At 41.9% G+C, this 25285-nt stretch overlaps 1 protein-coding gene across 1 annotated transcript in view; it reads left to right on the plus strand.

The window, feature by feature from the left end:
- Positions 1 to 368: 368 nt before the first annotated feature.
- The window catches only part of C5H14orf132 (chromosome 5 C14orf132 homolog), a 36267-nt gene continuing 11350 nt past the window's right edge, over positions 369 to 25285 (plus strand). The window contains exons 1-2 of the mRNA XM_065839280.2: positions 369 to 565; positions 648 to 1077. Of these exons, the coding sequence (XP_065695352.1) occupies positions 369 to 565; positions 648 to 1077 (627 nt within the window). The remainder of the gene's footprint in view (positions 566 to 647; positions 1078 to 25285) is intronic.

The following is a 25285-nucleotide window of genomic DNA, read 5'->3' on the forward strand; positions in this document are numbered from 1 at the left end:
CATTTTTTATTATCCTGCTTTTCTAGTTTGTGTCAAAGGTTTCTCAGAGCCATCCAATATTGAATTTTCATGAAAAAATAATAACAGTATGAGATACAAGTGAAAACATAAGAAAACAGACAAAATCTGTTTATTGTGAATGGTGGAATGCTAAATTCTGGAACAAGGAGAACAGAGAAGTTGAAAATAAAATTCTAACAGCTAAACCATGAAAAGGTGTAATAAGTGTCAGAAGTTCTTCGCAGCTATGGTGAGAGAAGGAGTTGGTGGTGTATTTCAAAAAAAGGCTGATGGTTTTGGAAGCCAGGCAAGCGTGTAGCAGCCAAGTATGTATCTCAAAGGGTTTGTAGGATGCAGAAGACCTGCAAATGCAGCGGAAGCTGAGCTACACTTTGTTCTTCAGCCCTCGCCCATCATCAGTTCCCGACTTGCATGAGTTGACCAAGGGCCTCCCGCTCCCACGACCTGGTTCTGTCCGAGCATCCAGCCTTGCCTATCGCCAGTGCGACACCGAGCGTGAAGCAGGGGCTGCAAAGCTCTTCCGCGGAAACGCCAGCCCCAGTTGGTCTCAGAGAACGGAAAAGCTTCGTTCCAGCTCAGGCTGGCCCCGGTGTGGGGTCGATCCCAGGCCACCGTGTCCCCTGAAGGCGATGCGGGCCGGGAGGGAGCGCGCTGCCGGGGCGGCGGCGGGAGGGCACGTCCCACAGGTGCTGTCGGGCAGCGCGTAGCGGTCGCTCCCCCTCCCCTCCGCCTCCCCCCGCCGCGGGGGCGGACCCAGGCCCAGCCCCGCGCGGGGGCCGGGTCGCCGCCGCCGCCCCCTGGCGGAGCAGCCGGCCGTGCCGCGCCGGGCAGTGCCGGGCCGGGCCGCGCCGGGAGCCGCCGGAGCTGGAACTGGTACCGGTGTCGGTGCCGCGGCCGCGCCCGCCGCTGCTGGGGGAGGCGGTGCCCGCGCCGCGCCCCCGCGCCCCGCCCGCCCCCGGCAGCAGCAGCAGCGGCAGCGGCAGCCTCAGCACCTCCGCCAGCTCCTCCGAGAGCTCCAGCGGCAGCACCATGGACCTCTCCTTCATGGCCGCGCAGGTGGGGCGCGGCGCCGGGACGGGACGGATGGCCCCGGGGGCAGCGGCGCGGCACGCGGCATCGCTCGCCTCTCCCACTCGATTCTTCCCCGCTTCAAAGTTGCGGCGGTGCAGCTTGGGGAGGGAATGGGGGGTGGAAATAAAAAATATAAGGAAAAAAGGGAAAAAAGAGACCATCTGGAATTGGAGGCACTGCGTGAGAAGTTGCCGGGCGCAGGTCGGGGCGCAGCACCTGTTAGTGCCGGGCGGCGGGGCCCAGCCCGGCCCCTGCCCGCTCCCCGCTGCCCGGCGTTCACTGGTGCGGGTGCGCTGTCCGCAGGCTGGGGACGGGGGAGGCAGCATCTTTCCTTTCCTCGAAGGCAGGCTGGAAATGGAAATCGGAGATTTGATTTTTCGGTTCTTTTCCTCCCTTCCGTACTGCGTTTGTACGTGCATCTGTGTTTTAATGGGTTGTCTTTGCACACAGAATCTAGCTTGGCATGTACAGAAATACTCTTCTGTTTGTATGAACAAATCGTTTAAATTGCAGCTAAGTTCTGGACTTCAACTCAGGGCATGATCATGGGTATTGGTGTTCAATGTATTGATGCTTAATATACTGAGAAGTGTGTAATGGCTATAAGCCACCCAAAGCCAAGAATTGTAGAAATCCAGGAGAATAAGGTTTTTAAACAGATGAACAGTGCTATGCTTCAGGAAAAGTCACACACACACAACATCCATTTCATGTTTTTCCAGGATAATTTCTTCTGTTCATGCAGATACCTGACTGTATGTATGTAATTAGTTGTTCTGGGGGTTTTTTTTATGTTCAAGGATGATTTGTATCTGAGTTTGCTCTTTTGCCAAAGAACATCACCCACTACTTGGAGGTGGAGTAGGGACCAGGGAGGCCTTTCTGTACTGTTGCTGCCTAAGCACTGATTTCAGCTGGAGGTGGTTTGTGTAAATCCAATCTGATTCTTGCTATGTTGTTCTGTTTCATTAATGCGACAGCTGTTTTCTCTTGTTCCCTTCCTAAAGTCTACTTCTGAGGGCCTCTCAGGTTCCGCCTTTCTGAAGGTAGCTGTGGGCTGTTCAAGAATCTATTTCAGTTAGAGATATTTCTAAGAATATTTTTTAAGAAAATCCACAAGGGAGGGGATAAAATAATAACTTCTACTAATTTGAGGTCGTCCTGGTAACTGGAGTATTCAAAGGAAATTCTGCATGTAACAAATCATGTTCCTAAGGTCCTTCTCAGAGTGAGCTCCCTGTGTCATCTTTTGTTCCTAAGCACTGAGTTGAAGTGAGGATGGTTTTGTGTCCCTGTTGCACAGAAGCAGAGGTGCAGCACAACAGCAGGTTTTACCAGTAATTGGAGTGGTGTGTGCCAAAGCTGGGCCTAGTGCTGCCCTTTCCCTTTCTACACTCTCTTACTGTTGCTGTCCCATATTCCACATATCTTCTACCCTAATTTTATGCATTGGAAGAGTCACAAAGATGAGTGCTTTAGTCCTCTCAGAAAAGTTCTGTGGACATATATGTCTTATACTTACTAAGGTTACTGGTGCAACAATGTACAATGAATAATCTGTGTGTCTTTCTGATCCTCTGGGGTTGGTTTATTATTTTCCTTTGTCACAACAAGTTACAAAGAATAATTTGTTTCAATGTTATTTCAGTGAATTTGAGGAATTCCTTGGGTGACATCTTTTTAAGGAAGCAAAGTATTTATGTTAAAATCCCACAGCAGGGAAGGCTGCTTATGAAGCGAGGTTTGTGTGTGTGTGTCTGCGTGTGTTCCCTGACACAGGTACAGATCTGCTGTCCCTGAGGCAGAAGAGGTAGAAGCCTTTGTCATGTTTCTTCCACCCCCCCTTTAGACACCATCCAGCAGCATGGGGATAGGGACAAGCTGCAAGGAGACCGGGGTACAGTTACATGCAATTTCTCTTGTGGCCCAGTACACCTTCAGAAAAAAGTACTAAATACCTTGGAGCCATCTCTGCCACAAAGCCCTTTGGCTGGTGAGGGGAAGGTAGGATGCAGCCAGGGCTCCTGGCTGTTTCTCGCAGCAGGGACACAGGGCTCACTGGGTTTACACAGCACCTGTTTCATAGGGTATGAAGTATTTGTGTAATTAACCTTTTATGAGCTGTAGGAGAGGATTTCTTGGGCTCCTATTCTACCGAAGGAGATTAATCCAGTTGTTTTGTCACTGTGTACAGCGATGCTTACCTCTGTTACTCCTGTCACAGGCCTCTTGTACCTTTCTGAGTGGGGTAACCCTTTCCATTCCTGTCACCACAGTGGCTTTTAACTGCCAGAGTGTCACTCCCCTAATGTAGGTATTGCTTTTCGTCAACTTTCTTTTCCCTACTGTATCTTTTTTACTTTTTTGAATCATCTCTGTGGCATCTCTGGTGATGTGGTCCATTGAGATGACCTTTAATAAAGGATATGTGAGAACAGAAGAGAATTATTGACCTGCATGACCTGCTCCTAACCACTTTTAAAGATGCTCTGCTATCACTCTCATTAACACCCTTGTGACATACAACAAGGCTTGCATTTTAACTGATGAATGCCACATGCATGAATACTTTATATCCAAATAGGTAACTGAGATGCTTAATGGTGTAAAAGCAGTGGCTACTTCTCAAGTTAATTTAATGTCTACAGGATTGCCATAGACTATTTATGCTGCTATAAGTGACTTCTGTGTGTTATTCTTATCACACCTTTGCACTGCTCATTGTGGACCCATTGCTAGATGACTTGTGAGACACCGTAAATGATCTGGACCTTAGAGCCCTTCTGATGTATGCACAGAGACAGAATGTATGTGCAAGTTAGGTTAACGCTTTCAGCCTTTGTGATACTATTGTGTGTAATAGAAGCTTAAAATCTAGCCTAGGCGTAGTGTGTGTAGGTGAGCATATAAGGCCAGGTAATGCAATAGTTAACAGTGTCTTTTAAGTAAAGTTTTGGTGCATTTGTTAAAATGTTCAGTGGTTCAGAGTTTACAAATCTGGAAAACTGTATTGGTATGTTTACCTCTTCAGACATCTGAATAAAAGGAAACCTGCTTTCTAGAAACGCTGGATATACAGAGGTATACAAATAATGCACAGCCTTCACCATCAGCACCTCCTCTCCCTTTTTAACATCTCTGTGAGACAGTTTGTGCCTTGGAGGCCATGAAACCATTTCATGTGCCAACAGAAAGATAAATAAAATGCCCCCCAGCATGATATATTTGATGCTGTAGAAAGGGTAATGTTTTGCTGATAAAAATTGTTGTTGTGGAACAGGAGATTGTCAGGTAGTAATGCTAACAAATCTGTGCAGTGTAGATACAGCATGAGGGTTTGGCTGCCCAGCTTAAGCAACCACATCTGAATATCTCAGCTGTAGTACATTTATTAGCTGTGTCATGAAGAGCAGACTGTAAAAATTAAATCTGTTGTTCAAATAAGCCTTTTTGCATCTGTGTGTTCATCAGTAGTCAGTTCTGCAGGCTTGGGTGTCCTCTGTTCTGTTAACTGCTCTGATTGATTTTGGTTCAGGTCAGTTGTGTTAATAAGCGTGACTTGCACCTGGTTGAAGCCTATTAGCTAGTTGTTTTTTTTGTTTGTTTGTTTGTTTGTTTTTTCATTTTAAATCCAGATTTTAATTAAAATAATCCTGTATACCTCAAGATACTGTGCCAAAGATGTTCAGCCACTGCTGAGCTGTATGACTGGCTCATTTCTGTGTGTTACTCAGTGATTTCAGAGTGCTCTTGTAGTCTAGGTAACCTCAGAAATAGCCTCTTCTCTTATAAGAGACCTTTGCTTCCAGCATAAAAGCCTGGGTTTGGGGGGTGCTGAGCACCAGGTCCTGGCTAAGAGCACTCAATGCTTTTCAGCAGGGTCAGGGCTTTGCTCTCAGATGCCCAGTCATGAGCTGTCCCCCTCCCCACTTCTGACACACTAAAATTAATATCCATTTAACAACCGGCTAAAGCATTTCTGATGGAAGAAACTGTAACAATGAAAATTGCATCTGGGTTAATGGGAGCAGAGTTGAAACATGTACTTGAATTGAAAAAACAGAGATATGTAGTGAGGAAAAACTGGGAAGCTAGGGAAGAAAAAAAATGATGTCATGCTCTTCAGCAGGATACAAATTGAAATAAGCTGAGCAGCACCTCCACTCATAATGCCAGTTACGTGTTTTTCAAGATTTATGTTTGCAATTTAATTTTTCCTTAAATGATATCTGTAATATTTGTTTAATATTAAAAATTAGGAGTGGATTTCTTTAACTGACAATATTTTTATCATCGGGTAAATCTTCATACAGTAAAAGTATTGTTTTATCTGTCAGAGAAGTGATCATTTCTTCTTTTACATATAGAACAGGGAAAAGCTAGTGAGAGCCTTGGGAACATGATAATTTCTGTGGGTTTTTTGTCTCAGTCATATATAGTTTACATATGAATTATCTGTTGATTCTCCATGTTCAAAAGCTCTTTGTAAACAACTTCTGACAATTTGAAATACAATAGGTTGAATTCTTTGTGCTTAGTTTCAAAGACTAGAAGTTGTATTTTGTAATATTTAATTTCTATTGTAGTGTTGAGAATTTTTTTAGATTAAAGAATATGGCGTGCTTCAGGCACTCGGAAAACAAATGAGGAAATTTGGTACAGAAAGCAAAAATCATTTAAATAATCAAGACAATTTAAATTTAATTGATTTTGTGTTCTGTATTACTCTTCCAGATTTTCAGGTCTGGTCAGTGAACATTCAAGTCACTTCAAGCCTTTCATCGTGTTGGCAGTAGTTCAGGTCACTTTCCCCAAAACAAGGCAGTGGTCCTTGGTGTACCTTGAAGAAACTCTACAGCTACCCATAACCTTGCCAGTACAAGAAACCCAAGGCTGCCATGCCTCCACATTAAACATATTATTATGAGCTGTTTAACTTCTGGAAAGCACTGGAATACACACAGTAAACTGAGTTTGTTTAGGACATGTTTGACTTAATGCTTATATCTTCCAGAAGGTAGAGACTGCCCATGTCTATGCTGCAGAACTGGTGTGTGTGCAGAGGGTGTACTGGGACACCCCGTCGCCTAACAATCCCAGACATAGGTGCAGTATCCTTTAATTCCTTTCCTAATGAAATTTCTGGATACTAGAGGATGTACCATTAGGATCTGTTGTACTGTGCTGAGTCAGCCCACAGGAACCAGAATGCAGGATAATCCTGCATCTCTTTTCCCACTTTGTATTCTCTATCTAGGGGTCAAGAGGGATTCAAAGCTTTTATGAGTTGTGCGCTCTTTCTACAGCAAGGTAACCTACAGGTATTAAAACAAAAAGGATTTGAATGTGTGGTTTTGGTGGGTTACTCCTACCAACTCAAAACAGAATCCAGGCTACTTGCTCAGTGTGAGTTTCCTGCCTCCAGAGAGAGAGAGAGAGCAACGTCTCAGTCATGCTTGTACTTAGAGAACCTGTGCATGACAATGCTGAGTGAGGTGGTCATTTGGAAGCTTTGACATTGCTGGTGTAACCTTAGGGATGATTTATTTCACTTTTTTCTTTAAAAAGTGTGATTGCCAAAAAATAAGTTCTAAGCCAAAACACATGAATAATCAGGATTTAAAGATGCATGGAGCTCTCCTTGTCAAAAGCTGCCTTGATTATAATCTAAGTCTTAAAACAAAATCTCTTTGATCCATAGCATCAAACATTACTGATGTTGGTGAGGAGGATGTAGGCATTGTTTCACACAACCAGTTCAGTGCTTGCTTACATATATCATAATAGGGCACTGGCCGTTTCTCTACCAGCTCTGCTTTCTTCTAAAGGTTAAAGTAATTTTCTCTGGCATCCTTTGCTTCCTTCACAATGTCTTGACCTATAATAAATAAAGCATCCAGAAGCTGAAAGAGCAGATCTGAGTTTTACTGAGGATGTCTCAAGGGCTCAAAGTACATGCCAGAGTTCTAGTGCCTCGCTGTGGTATGGTACAGCCAGAGGAACCAGCTGTGTAATCCAGATGTTGCAGAGATCCTGTTCTGTGTGCAGAAATCAGTGGTGTCCTCATCCAGGGTATTGCTAGCAGTTGAGGTGAGAACCATTTTCTGGAGAAGTCTTTCTGCTAGCTGCCTGGCGCAACTGTGTTAGATTTTTATTGGGGGGCTGGGACACATGAGGAATCCCCGGACTTATCTTGTTGCTGCAGTAACAGTGCAGACTGCATTCCCAAGTCTTGTATAGCAGAAATTTCTGTGCCAACAGTGCTTTTGAAAATTCTGCAGAGATTTGGGCATACTGGTTTTGTAAAGTGTTGATACTGCACTTTGGAGGAGGCTGTTATTACAGCATTGTGCTTGTAATTGCTGTCAAAGATGCTAAAAGCAGTGATTTCAATCCAGCAAAACACTTAAACACTTACTGCACTTGGAGCACATGTATACTGTTCCAGTAAGATCAGCAGGACTGTCCACTTGCTTAAAATGAGATATCTCAAAGCCTGGCACACATGGGGCTAGAATGCCTTGCAATTCATAGGAAAACTTCCAGGAAAAGCAAGAGGAAACCTACTACTGGTCATATTATTAATCCAAGGAAGTCTGAAACTATGTGTTTTGGAGTGGCTGTATTTCCATCAATTAATTGTATGAACAGTTTCTCATAGGAACTGCTGAATGTTAGGTGGATGTGGTTCGAGGGAGGTGGTAGAAAAGGAAGAGAACGATGTTGCTCATGTGATGCACATATTTGCACAATCTAGTTAATGTGCATCCTTGCACAGGAAGGGTTAGAAGATACTGGAAATACTTTCTTCATATTTCGTGTGCCGATTGAGACTAATTCTGTGAAGTGCTTTTTTTGTGTTTGTTCGGTTTTTGTTGTTTGGGTTTTTGTCTTTTTTTTTTTTTTTTTTTTCTTTTAGCAATTGGATGATTTTCACCAGATATAGGCCAAAGAGTTCACAAAGGGAGCAGATCTCACATATTTCCATATTTGTTGGATGTGGAAAGGACAGACAGATTCATATGTATTAGAAAGATAAAGCAGGAGCTTTCACAACACAATTGAGGGCAGCAGCAGCTGGGGTCCATTTGTACACAGAAAATAGCTACAGATGGCAGGTAAGAAGAAGAAAGACTGAAGCAGCACTACAGACTGAAACAGCACTACATTCATGACAAATATCTTGCTTGTTCAGGTGCCTGGTATTTCTTTGGCAGTAAGAGTCCAGTCCTGTTGTATATGGAGCAGTAATGTTCGTGGCAGACTTGATGAGAGCTGAATTTCTGTGTAGCAACTGGGTGGCCCAGTGGCATTGGGTCCTCTGAATCCATAGGCTAGAAAATCTAGACTGGTTATAATTTTTTTCTTTTTTTTTTTTTTTGAAGCAAGCTTGGTTTTGGCTAATCTAGGCTGCATTTCTCAATTCATTGATGAGCCGCAAACATGGGGGTGGAGGTTCTGTTTTAAGTTTTGTTCGAAATGGGATGGATGCTGGCCATTAGGAAGCTAGTTTCACCACCTTCCTAATCTTGTTCCCATATTAGGCAAAAACCAAAAAACTTCAAATGATCCAAGGGGTTGCATGTGATTTAGTAAAGCAGCGTGATGCTTTGGTGACTGTTGGTAAACCATCAAATTAAATCATTGATCAAAAAAACCAACAGAGCATTCACATGAAGCACAGTGATGTGGAAAGCAGAAAAGTAGAACATTAATCCAAGTAAATTCAGCAGTGACCAGCTCTGTTAGCACCCTGCATCTGTCTGCTGAGACTCACTTCCCTTGAAGATATTTTCTGTCATGAATTGCATTGCCTGCCTAAGCCAGTGAGGTCTGTTGGAGTCTTCTGTCTGTTGTTTTGGCACACTTCTTGGTTTGATGAGTGTTGTATCCTAAATGAGATTAGTGTTAATCCCTTCCACTGTTCACAGGGGTGACGATTTTTCAAGAGGTCTTTGGAAATAGTGATATCTCTCTGTTGTTGTTTTAGATCAATACATACACAAGCGTGAAAGGAAGGTCCTTGAAAACTGTTTGTGATCTGATGATGGTCAGGTCGCCCATCAGTGGCTTGATCCACTTCTCGTGCTGGTGGATATGTCAGGAGCTGCTCCATTTCCATGGAGTAGCAGTGTGATAAATGCAGTGGAAGCCTTTGGCAAACACAATCCTGACATTGTATATGCAAGTTGTTAGAGCGTGGGTACAAAAAGGGTCATAATGAAGTGTGTGAACACCTTGCCATCTATTTTGAAGGTGCTGAGTGTCCAGGATGTGCTCTCCTGTTCCCCCTGATGCCGCAGTGAGCAATATCTGTCCCTACATTGAGCACTGAATTGGAGAAAAACCCTTGGCCAGCTGTGATGCCAAGACCAATGTGTGCTCTGCAGCTTTGGAAGGTTTACAGGGAGCAGAGTCAATCAAGGGTGGAAGATCTCTCCCTGCAAATACAGCCATGCAGTATGTACACGGCAGCCAGAACTGACGCTGTCAGCAGCAGTCGCTGCCCACCCTGTCTCTCGCTGCCTCGCACACCCACATGATGCTTTCAGGTCTGTCTCACAGCACCGACTGTTTGAAATGACACATACTCTTAGGCTGAATCTTTAGTCTTACTATTGCAAAAGCTGAATTCCATGCTTGTTGTAGTTTCCAGAACCAAAACCTGTCAGGCAGCAGCTAGTTAGAAAACATTAATGTTACAGTTGCTTTGGAAAGGCTCAATGCCTCTTTGCAGTAGGCTGTCAATTCTTTTTGTTTTGCAGAGCAACTACCTCCAGTTTTAAAACACAAAGCTTTTAACCCAAGCTGGTTCTGTTTCTTGTATTTTTTCTTGTAAGCCTTTCAAATACCAGAAAAGGAGGAGAAGTCCAAGAATGAGGTGTGCATGGCCAAAACAACCCCAAACTTCCATCAGCTTCCACTGTGACTTTTTTTCCTGCCACATCACCTGGATGAGCATTTGCAGAACATGGGAAGGTGTGTTGTGCTGAGCCTTGGGATGCGCTGAGTTCTGGGACTGGTAAAAGCTACCAGCCCCACAGAGTCACTGCATGGAAGGAGAGAGAACAGCTGTGTCTCTTGCTGATATGTGGAAGTGTTGGGGTGCATATTCATAAAAAAAAAAAGAGCAACAGCTGAACCGATGAGGAAGTAAACATGTTAAAATGTAAAGTTTTAAAGGATTTCTGAGAGTGCTGCTGAACCCATGATGTATATGAGTATATAATTAAGTGCCTTGATCATCTGCAGTAAGTGGCAAAGCATTCTGAGGTATCATAATAGCTTTTCTTTGAAAGTGAGCTTCACTTGAAATAAATTAGGTTCTTTCTCTGTCTGTCTTTCCCTCCTTGTAAGTTTTTCTAATACTTCTCAGAGATTTTCTCCCACCTTTTCTCTTGGAAGGAGAATGTTTTATACACACATACAGTTTTACACAACTCAGGTCTGCCATCCTTTTTGGGTATCTTTTTTCTATGTCTCTCATATCCTTCATCCTTACATTTTGTAAATTATTTAGGTGCTATAGCTGCATCAGATGAAGTCCACATCCCACAAAGATTTGAGCTTGGATCTGGAAGACAAGAGCCAAAGAGTAAATATTTCTTCTATTCAGGAACAGGAGATGAAAGTGGACCAGAGCAGCGGACTACAATACAGCCACTGAAGGTGGAAGTGTAGTAGAAAGAATGAGTGGCAATAGATGTAGAACCTAAACCACCAGGAATGGAAATGTCACTGCTTCTGCACTGTTTTGTGATGAGATTTTTTCACTCTTGAGCTGGAGCAGGACAGCTTATAAACTCAACTTGAAAAGTTCTGAATAATCTTCTCGAATTCTAGATGTTGAGCCTGGCAGTCATTTGGGAGAAAAATATTGAAAATGCATTCACACTCTTCTCTTTTTGTCTGTACTATGATATCATTTGCCCCGCAGATCCAGAGGAAAGCTTTATTGAATATGCGGTTATTAACATTAATGCATGGCAAATGGCTGTTTGGTGGTAGAATCCAGGCTGTGAAATGGTTCACTCTGTGTTGGTCTCTGAGCCATGTGATTAAACATGCTGTGAAACTGTGCAGATGGGCAAGGCGGTGAAATCCTGCTCTGATTTGTTGTTCAGGGTGGCAGATGTTTTATTCTCTTGATGCGTTCTCTGGCATTTCTCACAGACGTGAAACAGAAGCGGAAGCAATTGAATCGCTGTGTTCTCTCGCCCTTGTTCTCCAAGGTAGTTTTGCAACTCATTTCTTCTGTAATCTTATGAAGTGTGAGAAGAGGTATGCACCTCCTTACTTCTCTTACAACTGTGCTTTACACTTTCACAGGTAATGTTATTTACCCAGCCAGCTGTAATTTTCAGCATGGGTGCTTTTGATGGTGCATATCTTGCTTATTGCTTTACCTAATATCCTTAACAGAGCCTTAAAGATGAGCATTTGAATCACTAAATAAACAATCCTGCCTCCAAAACATTTGTCTCCTGACCTCTGGTCTGCACAGTATGCAGCCAGCAGAAGAGGAGGGCATAGAGAAGGCTGAAGAAAACATGCTGATGTAAACTGCTGTCTAGGCTGCCACAGCAGCAACCCCTTGCTGTTCCTGGAGCCTTTGGGTACCAGCATGTGCCACAGGGGATGCTGAAGAAGTGAAGGGAAATGGGAGACAGCTAGCAAGAGTGGTTGTGACCAAACTCTGATGTCTTCCTTGAGCACGCAGCATGGCATGATTTGAACTGGTGTAGAGAATGGTGACCAGCTCCTGGGAGCCAGTTCATTTTTTCTAAGGTTGTTGGCTTTGGAAATGGCAACGCCAATGATTACTAAAGTTCTTAAATTCATTTCTAGAGGAGAATAAATGGAATTAAGAGAGCTGCTTCTGAAATGAAAGTATGTATTTTCTTGCCATCTGACCTTTGCCATTAGAAAACTAATCACATAGTTTTACTCTGTAAGTTTAGCCTTACCTAAGCAAGAGTATCATTTTATTGATACAAACAGATTCAATAACTTTTAGTGTTAGCTTTTCTAATTAAAAAATAAATTATTCCATACCCTGTGTCACACATAGGGTAAGAGGGTAATTCAGCTGGACTCTACCACATCCATGCTACCTTTTAAAAAAAATCTGTAACATTTAGGGTATATGAGTGCATCTCCATACTTATTCTAGGGATCTCTGGAACCCTACAATATAAGCGGTGGTCAGGTATGTGCTGTCAGTTTTGGTGAGACATGACTGAGACCCTACACCCAAGCACTGTCATCATCTGTGATGCCTACACGTTGTCCTGCAGGACTGTGGCATGGCCAGGCAGGAGAAGGACTGGGAGTGCTCTTGCATGTCCGGGCTGGGCCAGCATGGGCATGTGTGCTTGGGCTGGCAACCAAAGACAGTACGGCTGTGTCTGTTGCCTACAGGTGGCTCCAGGCTACTGCTGTATTTCAGAATTGTTGCCCAGCTGCTACGTACAGAAGTGGCTTACTACTTACTTGTTTCAACTTCTGACATGATCTTTATTCTCATAAACCTCAAAACTTCTTATGAAAAATGGAAATTTTCACCTGCAAGTAAAGGATGCAAAGAGACAGGCAGGACTTGGCGGTGATGCCACGGAGGAGATAAGGGTCTCTGGGAGAACTGATTCCCAATTTGGCACTTCCTCAGTGGGGAAGCTTAAAGTGTCTGTGGGTGGCAGAGGTAAAGCAGCAAATCCTTCTCATATCACATGTATGTAGTCAGGTGGCCCAGAGGGTAATGCTCAGAGCATCCCTCGAGTTCTTCTGGATATTGATGAAGTTACAGTTTTAAGCTTACAACCTTGGCTTTCAGTACTGGATTCATAACTATCAAGCTCTGAGACTTTTTTTTCCAACTCTGGTGTCATTTCCTTCAAAATGAGTCTAGTGGGTGATCTTAAAGTTTGAAAAACTGAGACTGTCAGACTCCTCACCATTTCAGTAAAGCTTGAACAGCTGATAGAATGGGATGTGCTCTTCCCCAAAAATAAGCAGCATCTCTTTCAGTGCTCATTTTGACAGAAACTCCAGCATTGGTTTAAGAGTAATACAGCTCATATATAACTCTTTGCCTGAGGATCATACTATGCTCCTGTCAGTCCTAGTAGCCATCCCATTCACCGCCTGTCTGGCAGGAGAAGCAGAGAAATGACAACAGAGGAGATGCTGCGGCTGTCACACCTGTTTACAGATGCTCAGTCAGTGATGTGAGAATAAGCAAACACTGTATTCATGCAGTTGCATGGTTAGCAGTTTATTTTTAACGTAAGTCACTTGAAAAATACAAAATAAAAAATAGCTCTGTCAGCACTTTCAGTGCAGTTTCCAACCTAGTGCTTGACCTGAGGGTTTCCCTCTCTTTCTGTTAATTTAATGTAAGAGTTAAGGTAAAGACTACATCCTTACCTGATGAAAGCACATATTTCTCCTCCAAATGAAGTTGTACCAAGATGGGATGTGGCTCTCCAAATGCAGGAACACACTGATTCTTATCTGTTGCTGCCATTTCATTCCCTGATTTTATTACCCACTCTGCAGTGATGAGTAGCCATCTCGCATGTAGGCAAGTGATATTTGTTGTAAAAAGGCTGGGTGAATTCATAGTTGAGCAAATGTTTAAAGAATTAACAATTAGAGATTGATTTCCTGTTTTGTTTGAAAACACTGAGGGGGGTGGAAATTGAAAATATAAACATTTTCTCTTTGATAGCCAAGAAACAAATGCTCAAGCTCATATTTTCCATCATCACATCCCAGAAATGTGGGCATGAAAGAGACTGTAATTAATGGCTGTATTTAGTCACTAAATCTTTATTCAAATCAAACAGTGGCTGACAGTGCACCACTTCTAAACAAAGCAGAAAGTCAGGAAAGTTGACAGGATTAACATTTGTAGTCTGTTTTTAAGGCTGAAGTGGAACAATCCCAGATAAACAGAAGGAGGGTGAGCTCCTAATAAGTAACCCACCCAGAGACATAGTATTTGGGGACATGGATGTTGTGCTCTGGTTTTTCTTTTGTCTCTGCTTCCCTCCTCAAAGCTGTGGAGGGGACCACACAGAACAGGCATCTCATGGCAGGAGCTGTATTTTTGGCTTGGAGATGAAAGCGCTCATTCCATGAGTGTAGCATATTGCTTACACAGTCTGATCATTGGTAATCGCCCCTGAGCAGCTGGCTCTTGAAGACTGCTCCAGTACAGTGGCTGCTGCAAAGGGTTTTGGAATCAGGTGACCTACAGTTGTTGTTCCTACTGGTCCTGTAGGATCTCACCTATTAGTCTGTTTCTGAAGTATGTGGGAAACAGTGTGACTCTGTATTTATAAACTCAACATGGATGGCATTTTCAGGGATGTGACCTCAGAGCTGCAATAAAATATCGCTTTGTTTCCTCTCATTTTGGGAGGCTTCTGCAGCTGCCACCTTGCTTTACTGTGCTGACGCAGCCTTGCACCTGATTCCTGAGTTGCAGCAGCACATGGCAGTGCTCGAGTAACTGACACCATTTGACCCTCCTTTGCCCTAGCTCTATGTGATGGTAATGATGTTCCCTTCCTGCCTGCCTCATCAGCTAGTAGCAAATAAGCTGGGTGGTTGTCTCTTAGAACTGCTAAGGGGTATATTTATTCAGTAATTTATGTGCTCTGTAGGATCCTGTACATGGACATGGTACCTCCTGATTTCGTTCCCACTGGTTCATCAGTAGCAGAGCTCTGTATTTCCCTGGAGGCACCAGACTGTAGCTCTGAAAACATAGCAGTCTGCATGTTTGGGTTTTTGTTTCTGTTTTCTTTCTCTCAATGTTTTTCCTCCTGTTTTTCTAAATAATCATAAAGCAGACTTGCTTTTGTGAGTCTGGGTATTGCTGGAAACAGCCCTTCAAGGAGCATAAATCCCATTAATATTTCAAATGTGCTAGTATTGTTTTGCTGTAGAGGCATTTATTTCATATACAATCTCGACAATGTTTGTTTTTGTAGGTCCAATTGAAATGTGGACTGTGCTGACCAAACTCAGGACTGGATTTCTGTTGTGGGAACCATCAGCAAAACTCTGACTCCTCCAGAATCAGATTATTTTTTTTTCTTTATCTATTTCACAGAAGCAACAAGATAGTCTCCAGATATGTTCTTTGGAAAATGTGATGAATCCACAAATAGACAGATTGATGGGAAAAATTGTTGTTAAAAGGCAGGTGGCAAAAGAGCAGTTATGTCATATGTGTATTCATGTCATGCAGACCTGAGGCCTACCAGTGGGAGCCCACGCACACTTTTCTCTGTGCCCAGGAGAGGCTCACAGTGACAGGATTGCTGTCAGACCTTATTGCCACTGATGGACAGGGTCAGCCCTGGCTGTATCTCTGGTGTGCAGGAGCAGGCATCCATCTCCCCACTCATGTGTCTGGGGCAGAACAGTGGCCCCTGAGCATGGAGGAAGGTGTGGGGAAGGAGGAGCAGGTGGAGAGTGGCTCTGCTCTTCTGCTCTCCATCTGCTGCTGCCCACATGCATGGCTGACCTCATCTGCCAGAGCAGAAGAAAGGCCGTTATTTGAAGAGCAAAAGAGAAGCCCAGGAGAAAGGGTGTTTGTGATACAGTCGCTCCCATGTGTTGTTAAAGGGACTCCTCAAGTCCACATCTCTGTGTGTGAGTATTGAGCAGTGGTGCTGAGGGTAGTCGTAAAGCATCAGTGGGAATAAACGCATGCCTTGCCCAAGTGATGTACGTATGTCCAAGAGAAAACAATGCATGTATTAAAATTGTCATGTACCTGAGACATATGGCAGTGTTGGAAAAAAATGCACAGGAATCACAGGCAGATGTAAATGTGAGTGCAGTGCCCACAAGCTGCTCAGCAACGGCAGTAAAAAACAAATTAGCCTTATTAACCTGTGGAAGGAAAAATACAAGCTGAGGAAAAGCAAGTGAGTGATGAGTACACTGTACTTCAGCTGGATGCAAAGCAAACTGGGACTCCTATGAAGATCTGGAAACCTGAAATGATTAACCAACAAAACAAGCTATTGTTTTTCTTCTTAGTCTCTGGCCTTCCCATTTTCTGTCTCAGTTAGTTTCCTGCTTTCAAATGAGGACCATTTATATCACAGATAAAGCCTTGTGTCAACCACCTTATCCATCATTTTGTGTTTCCTTTCAAAATCTCATCCCCTAATTCGAGCTGGCCTGCAATGACCTCTTCCATTATCCACTTTTTAGATTTCAGAGATGCCTTTTCCCATATATCCCCTCAACCTTTCATGTAATTTCTCACATACAGCAAAGCTGCTTTATTGTTGTTGTTTTTTTTTTTTCCTGGAATACCTTCTGAAAACGATCCCTTTTAAAGTTGGTCAAATATTGGGCAATGGCTGGACTGCTGGTGCCCTTAATCTTCTAGCTGCAGTTCTGTCTCTTTACCATCTTTGCCCTTCTCCCCTCCCTTTGTTCTTGGGTTTTGATCATGACCTTGTTATTTATCATTGTAGTTCCTGTGGGAACCTTATATTTAACTAGAATTATTAGTCTCTAGAGTTAGAGTAATAAAATGAAACATTTTTGAATCACAGGTACTGGAGTATTCAGCCCACTGAACACAGTTTTAAGGAATTTTATATTTTCTCCCCATCTGTGGAGAAAGCTAGTGTACCTGTATTGCCATACATGTATCCATATATGTCTGAAATCTGTTGACCTGCCAGTGATCCTCCCAAAACCTGCTCTGTAATCACTATTTGTTTATCATCCAGTTGCTGCATGTTAGGTAGTTGCACCCTTTTCTTCTAAACAAAGAACTGAGTTACACAGGAGCCTAATACCATCCTGGATGCATCTTATTTTGGCCAGCCCTCTTCAGAAAAAAAAAAAAAGAAGTCAAATAAATAACAATAAATTTAAAAAATAGATTAATTGTTTAAATCACTATATGGGATAACCAGAGAACTCTGAAAGCTGCCAACAGTGCTGGTAAATCCTGATAGGTCTTTAGTTTCAGTGCTATTGCCTCAGCAGCAATGCCAAGGAGCTCTCAAGCTGAGAGTAGAGAGTAATTGCTCTGTGGATATACTTTGTGCAAACTGTCTTTCACTGAAGGAGTCTGAGGCCAAATGCTTCTTCCCTCATTTGTCAGGCAGTTCTCATGAGCACCCAGGCCAGACCTGTGAGTCGGAAAGGGCAGCCTGTTCGCATCCGTCCTCAACTATCTGCCGATGGACTCCCCTCTTCTATCAGTGTGGCATTATTTGTAACTCAGACAAAAACAATCTCATCCTATAGAGTATGCATCTACTTCCAGATCTGAATTTCAAAAGCATATGTTTAGATCCAGCTTTTATGCATCGGTTCACTACAAAGATTCCATTTCAGGTTTTTAGACTTGGTTTAGATTTTTCACCATGCCACTGGAATGACAGTTGTCTTCATACATGTATATAAAGATGGGATAAAGATATATATATATTTATATATATTTATATATATAATCTTTTTTTCACTTTCCTGGCCTTCTCTGATAAAATCGCAATTGTTTGTACCTTTTCTTCACCTCCTGACTCCACTCCGTCTTTTAAATCAGGTCCTCTGAGCAGCAAGTTCAAGTTACCCAGTGGGAGTTTGTAGTTGGCTAGGTAAAAGCTGAGGTTGCTTGGCATGTTTTCAACAAAAGCCTCAGTCCCGAGGACAGGAATTCTATGTCTGTGCTGGCTCCATGTCTTTGGTGCAAGTAGAAAAAGCTCATGTGTGGGATACAAACAAGTATGTAAAAAGAGATGGTTATCACCTTGAAGTCAGCACCTCTATGTTATATGTCAGATATGCTTAGAGTTCAGGTTCAGTTAGCATTGGTCTGGTTTAGATTAATTTATTTATGGAAATTAAAAAAAAAAGGAGATTAAATTAATATGAAATTGTGATTTAAAAGAGGAGTTATTTATTTATTTTTTTTAAATTACATTTAGTTTTGCTGGTATCTTCTTTTCCTTCATACTTTTTTCACATGACAGAACAAGATGGCCAGCAGATATAAAAGGTATCATCTTGAAGAAACTTTCTTAAATGTGCCTTTCATGCTTTTCCATTTCTAAACTGTGAAAACTTGTGCATTACTGTTTCATGCTTCAAACATTTACATTTGTACTATGATACAATGCAGCATTATTAACGTCATAGACCTCCTGCTTTGATGTGTCAAATATCCTTTCCTTATATTATTCAACACTTTGTGTAAAAATGTTTGATTTTTCACTGGGAGATGTTGTTAATAGCAACTGGAGCATTCATCTTAGTAACATCATGTCTCTTAATCAAAAAAATATCACAGTAACCTTTTGAGAAAGTAGAGTACATCAATATCCCTGTAATTTGCTCCACCAATGTCAAACTTTTCATGCACAAAATATCTCATTTGCATTTCTGCAAAGGAAAGAAACATCTCATCATGTAAATTACAGTCTTTAGTGAAGGCCTAAAATGAAACTAATATAGATGAGATAATATTTTAAGGCTGTCAACTTGTATTTGGTTCATCTTGTTCTGTATCTAGATGCCCAAGTACAATTGGAAGATGCCGATACAGCATTTTCTTGCCTTTTCTGCTGTCATAACTAGAAAGCAACAGGGATCAGCTGTGCACTTGTCAGCCCCAGAATGCCAGGCAGCCTTCAACCAAAATCAGTCATGGTCTAAGTAGTTAAAATGGATGAAAGGCAGGAGAATAGATATTAAGTAGAGGAATAGGATGGTAAATAGAGCTGGATGAAGAAAATGAGAGAAAAGTGTAATGTGAGCAGAGAAGGAGAGTTAAGAGTGAGATAGGAGAAAGGATGCAAGATGAAATGTGACTGAAGTGCAGGTGATAGAATCAAAGAATATCTCAAGTTGGAGGGGACCCATCAGGATCCAAATCCTTGCAGGACTACCTAAAACCGTATCACTAAGAGCTTCATCCAGATGTTCCTTGAACTCTGACAGACTTGGTGCTGTGTCCACTTCCCTGGGGAGCCTGTTCCAGTGACTGACAGCCCTCTCAGAGAAGAACCTTTTCCTACTGTCCAATCTGAACTTCTCCTGATGCAGCTTCATTCAGTTTCCTCATGTCCTATTGCTGGTCACTGGAAACGGGAGATCAGCACCTCCCACCTCACTACCCTCTTTGAGGAAGTTGTAGACTGCCATGAGGTCACCCCTCAGCCTTCTCTTCTCCACGCTGAACAGACCAAATGACCACAGCTGCTCTTTATAAGTCTTGCCCTCAAGACCTTTCACTGTCATGGTCACCCTCCTCTGGACACACTGTAATAATTTGATGTCCTTCCTATATCTAGGCACCAAAAACTACACACAGTCTCTGCTTTGGTTCTTCAGTTTAATTTTCTTACAGCACACGCAACCTGTGTAACTTGGGTTATATTAGTTATGTCTGATGCTCTTTACTGCTTGATTGTAAGGCTGTTTGTTCTGGCAGAAGTCTTTCAGGGAATGGCTGTTTTCTTTTTCCTCTAGCTTAACTCCAAGAGAAGACAATGGTGGAGAGAACTGACATGAGGCAATTTCATTTTTCAATAAGGAACTTTCCCTGCTGTAACCCAGACATGGTGTTTTCTGAAGAGACGAATGAGCACACCCTTGTATTTTAGCTTCTTGGTGAAAAGTGTTCAACATCAGCCTTTGGCTGAAGAAAAAAATCCGTAGGAGTTATTCTTCTAATAGAAGTAGCAGAAGAGCTTGCTAGATTTTGAGTTTGTTCAGTGTTTTGAAGCCACTGGTTCATTACAACTGGTGAAACATGCTATAGAGGAGAACAATTAAAAATTAACATCAGAATATCACTAGTCCATTATGGATTAAGGCCGTTTTAGAGCTAGAGGTGAGCTGAACACTGGTAATCCTTCAGAGATTCATCAGCTGGTCCTGTGGTGGACACTGAACACGTGCAGAAAACGCCCAAGATCTTAGAATCAAAACACACAAGGTAAGGCAAGAAGGGAGTTAACATATGAGGGAAGGACTAAGGTCCATAAAGAAAATTGGTTCCACTTCTCTTTTTTTTTTTTCCTGCTTCATTGTGCAAATAATCAGATTTGTAATGCAGATCTTGTTGTGACACAAATCCTGACTGGCTAGTGTTGCTGCTGTTCTCTGTATGTGCGCATATTCTTGCTCAAAGCCCATCTTGTTTGGAGCCTTCATAGGCAAAGATCAATTGGCAGCCAGGGCTTGGTGAACAAGTTATAGATAAGGATTTTCTTGACACAGGATGTACTGTGCTTTTCAATGAAAGCTGCAGTTCATTCTGAAGGCAGGCGTGACTCGATATTTCCTCAGTAACGAGCCATGCACTCTAATGCTTTCCAGATTTATTTTTTTTCTCCAACCAAAGCCTATTGCAAAACTTTATGGGGCTCATATCAGAAGTAATGACACTCTGTTAAATTCCTTGGGAGGGGGTTCATTCTGGGTCACTGTGAAGTTCTCAAGGTATATAGGACTTCCCAACAGATTGCCTTTCCCTGCACACATTTGTGATGTACCTCTTCCTTCTGTCCTCCTGTGTGTCTGTGTCTGTGTCTGTCTTCTTGCACCACTACCTCCTGTTAACCTTTCAGCAGTGTGTGATGATCCAGAAGCCCAGATGAGCAGCACACTGTGGCTTCCCAAGCCATATTGAGGAGGGCCATTGCTTTTACATACAGAACTTATAACATGCACCAGCACAGTCTGACGATTATTCATTTTCCTGAAACTGTGTGGCACAGCCTGGTTCTCTTATCTCCTTTGCAGTATCTGAATATCCCAGTTGGATGAAGCAGGGTGTTGAATTTTGTGGATATTCTTTAGTTGTGTCTTGTCAGTTTTGCCTGCAAGCATACAAACCCTGCAGCCCTCTGAAATCAGTGACATGATTGCGTATGACAGTCATTAGTGGATGAAACAGAAATCTGTCTGTGAGCATCTGTTTTGAGGGAGCCAAATATAATTAAAGTTTAACCATGCTGCATTTGCTCTTTTATCTACTGGGACCCTGCCCTTCTTCTTAGGGATTGCTGTCATATTTCTTGTGGTCCTTCTGAGGAGTCTGTTGCTTTTTGTTGTTGTATGTGTGTTTTATATAAGTGTGTTTTGTTTCATAGCTGCGTCAAACAGATTTGTTCAGAGATTCACTTCGGGATAATGAAACTGTACCTTCTTGAATGGCTTCAAGACTTTCCCAAGGGGAATCCTTTCTGGTTTCAGGTTGTTCTGAATGGGCAGACTCTACACTGCTGTGTTTCCTAACATAAATGACATGAAAAAATGACAAGTGTGATTTTTTGCTTATAATTCCCTCAAACTGATATTATATTATTGCAGTAAATGTCAATATAAAAGTAATGCGAAGAGGAGAGCTGAGTTCAGTGAATTCACTGGTTTTATTTTCACATGCATATAGCAGATATTGATATGCCATGCATGGATAAAGGATAATTGACAGCACTTGGTTGCTTACACTGTATTGGCTCTCGGTGAAAAGGCACATTGATAATTCAAATTACTAGGCAAGACTGGGACCTCGCTGTGGCAGGCTTTGTGTAAACTAAAACTAAGTGAAACTGCAGTGGAGCTCAACCAGTCTGCCGAAAACCAACCAAACCAACCCTGAACTTTTCTGAAGAAGCAAGAACAAACCAAACCAACCAACCAACCAAACAAAAATGCAAAAAAATGGGGTGAAAGAAGCACAGAGAAATGTAAGTTCCTGAAGTTACTGACTCAGCCACTAGAAGGATGCAAACAAGAGTTTCTTGATGAGCACCAGCCTGCCTGCCCATGGTGCCCAGTATGTCTTAAACTATTCTTTTCCAGTTGGGTGGCTGTCTGTGGTCTCTAGTGTTTCTGCTTTGAAGACAGTGGAGCTTTTTCACTGGCTTCTACAAGCCCTCTAGATTGTACTGTAATGGGATGTGGTTTTGAATTGGCCTGAGACCATGTCACGTTCATCTCTTAAATTTGGTTTGTTTGTTTTGCTGACTTAACTTGAATTCATAGCAGCAATCTGTAAATAAAAGGTTTAAGAGAGATTTGCAAGTTTCCCACACAAGCCAAGTCTGAGAGATTTTTTTAGTGTTTTATAATTTCCCACTTCCTTATTCACTTATTAGTGAATAGTGAATAGTCACTTATTCCTGAACTGAGCTGGATCTTATTCTTGTGTAGCAGGTGGTGAACCTCTAAGCTGGGCAATCTTTTTGCATCAACATATTGCATTTTATCAGTTATTTTACCATGATGCTGCTTGAACAACAGGATGGATTAAATGTGGTTTTATTCTGTAACTAATTCTATGTCCTTGCCAATCAATAAATAATGTCTTTCCGTAACTTAGAGGAATTTCAAGTAATGGTAAACCACAGATGAAAGGAATTATGTTCTCCTTTAAGGATGTAATGCAGAGATTGATTTCGTACAGTCTCTGTAGTCAGGGAGTGTATTATGACATTATGGCATGGTTTCCAATTTATTTTCAAGGGAGAACTGGATCAGGTATTTAATGTGCTCGGAGAAAAGCAATCAGAGCAGCATCTGTGCTTTTATGGAGTGCAAAGATCTTACTTCGGCTTGGAGAAACTTTGTATAAAAGGTTGTCTTGAGTTCAGGCCTACCAATAAATATGTAGAAACCATTGGGTTTTTTATAATATTTTACACTTTCTAACTTCATTTTAACTTGGGCAAAGATGGTCATCTGTTTATTATGGTCATCTATTTGCTTTTAACTGTACTTTAAGTGTACAATTGTATTACAGTTCCTATTACAATTACATACAATTCATATTACAAAAGGACTCATAATTTGCAGAGCACCTTCAAAATGACAAAATGCAGAACTGCTTAAAAATAACATATTTTGAAAAATCTTTCCCTTTTCCTCTGGCATTTCTTATAATATTAGTTTATTGGTTTAATTGCCTTTAAGATGTGTCTATGTAGATAATTTTAGATGTATGTGTGTCTGGTACTTTTTTCTGCAATTCTTAAGCCTGAAATGTAATAATGATAATAGGAAACAAGTTTTTCAGTATCTGAGAAGGTAAAAGTTTCTCGTATAAAGCTGCAAATGAGCAATGTGTGCACTCCCTCAGGATTAAGTACTTACACTGCTCTGTATTGCCAACAGGAAACAATAGGTGTCTTCCCAAGAGAGGTCTTTATGTCCAGTTTAAATTTCTAAATTTACCTCCTTTAGAATGGATGCTGAATTTCAGAATGTTTTTACAGAGACTGCATCTGCGCATGCAAACGAGATGGAATGAACCTCTCTCTGTGCTTTTGGGGTTTTTTTGTTTTTGTTTTTGTTTTTTTTTTTTCTGATGGCTTTAATTGTGTCTTGAGGCATGTGTTGTAACCACTTTGGTTTGTGACTTTTCTTCCTGAGCTCCCAGTACCTTGCTGTGTTATGGACTTATTCATGCAAGACACAGAATGGTGCTGCAGGATGCATAAGTCTCTTGAAGATATTTTAGAAATTGAGATCTTTAATCCAACATTTCAAAACATAGGTGGCTAAAGATGAAGGCGATGCTTGCATTTTTACTAGATATTTGCACTATTGTTACTGAAAGAGTCCCATGCTGCTAATTATTATTCCTGTGTTGGATTTTTGATTAGTGATGGTCAGATTGTAAAAGGCTTGAACTGCAGTTCTGAAGACTTCAGTGTGGCTGGGTAGGTGGATAGCTGTCAGGCTGTTGGGGTGAGGGACAGCCCTCTTTATCCCCAGGAAGCAACAACCTCCAGAATGGTTTACGGCTCATTCAGGTCAAATTTCCTTCTCCTGTTACCTTTCTTTAAGAGATCCCCTTTATTAGGCAGTCCATCTGAGTTCAAAGGCTGGACTAAATGGTGCAAGGATATCCCAGACCTCCATTTTTAACTAAGCTGCACCTCTATTGGAACAAGTGGTTCCTGGGTGAGAATCTTTGGGACCTGACCGATTTTTATCTCCTTCATCATTTAAACTTTTTACCATACACTCATGGATGCCATGAAAAAAATGAGATGATTATATTTTACTCAAATTGGTTTCAGTGAGGTCATAAATAAAACCTCAGTGTGTTTACAGTGTTATAATTAAGATCATTAAATTAATTACTCACCTAAGTATGTAAGCTTTTGATCGAAGAACCCAGATAGGTCCTCAGTGGTGTTGGGAACTGCACTGCCATGCAGGTGTTGCCAAGAGTTGTTACACTTCTGCCAGGCATTTTTGCAACTTTTTTTGGAGAACTTGTAATAAGGGCTTAACAAAACAGTGTTTAGGCTTTTGGTGCAGTTCACTTACCTAATACTTTCGCTTACTTTTTGCATTCCACTACTTGAAGTTTATTCTCAATCTTGGACTACTTTTGGCTAGATTGATTATTTTAAAATCCCATCTGTAGGTGTAAGATACCACCACAAAATCAAGTGTGTAGTCACACGTGTGTGTATGAGTAGCAATCTAGGGGTATGTGTGTACTTGTCTTGCTTCAGTCTAAACTTTGTCTCCTAAAACACTAAGGTTGCTTTTAGCTGGTTTGTTTCTTTGAACATCCAAAGTTCAGAAGGTTCTGAACTTCACATTTGAATAAGAGTCTGTGTACTTACTTTGGCCAGAAGGCTCTGAAGAAACCCTGCTTGACCTTAGAGCCAGCCTACTGATTACTTTTTGATACCCTTTACGTGAAAGACTTCAACTGGTGCAGTGTCCGGTGGCGGTTATTATTTCTGCACCTGAACTGTGTGCCAGACTCGGGGACAGCTATCGAGCTCAGGGACAGTAACATTTCTTTCCTGTTAAGACACTTGTATTTTCAAAACCTTGCTCCAAGGATCCTAAGATCCTAAGACGCTGGGGGAAAGCAAACCTGTTTCTTCTAAAGGCATTGGAGGCCACTGAATTGCTCCTTCTCTCTGAACTATTCCAGCTCTCCAGGCTAGAAGTGATTCCATAGTTCAGATTCCACTGAATAAAGTGAGGGTATAATGCAAATACAATACACTTTGGCTTTATTTTCTTTGTTCCTTGCTCAGTCTTCCATAACACAAGAATAACTGAACAAGCTCTTCTAGAAATCACTTTTGAGTAGGAAGAAAATCATTCCTGAGGAAAGCTGCTACAAATTCATGTCTTTACTTATCCTTTGAAGCCCCACCAAGTGTAA

Source organism: Patagioenas fasciata, chromosome 5, assembly GCF_037038585.1.
Source record: "Patagioenas fasciata isolate bPatFas1 chromosome 5, bPatFas1.hap1, whole genome shotgun sequence".
Lineage (NCBI taxonomy): Eukaryota > Metazoa > Chordata > Aves > Columbiformes > Columbidae > Patagioenas > Patagioenas fasciata.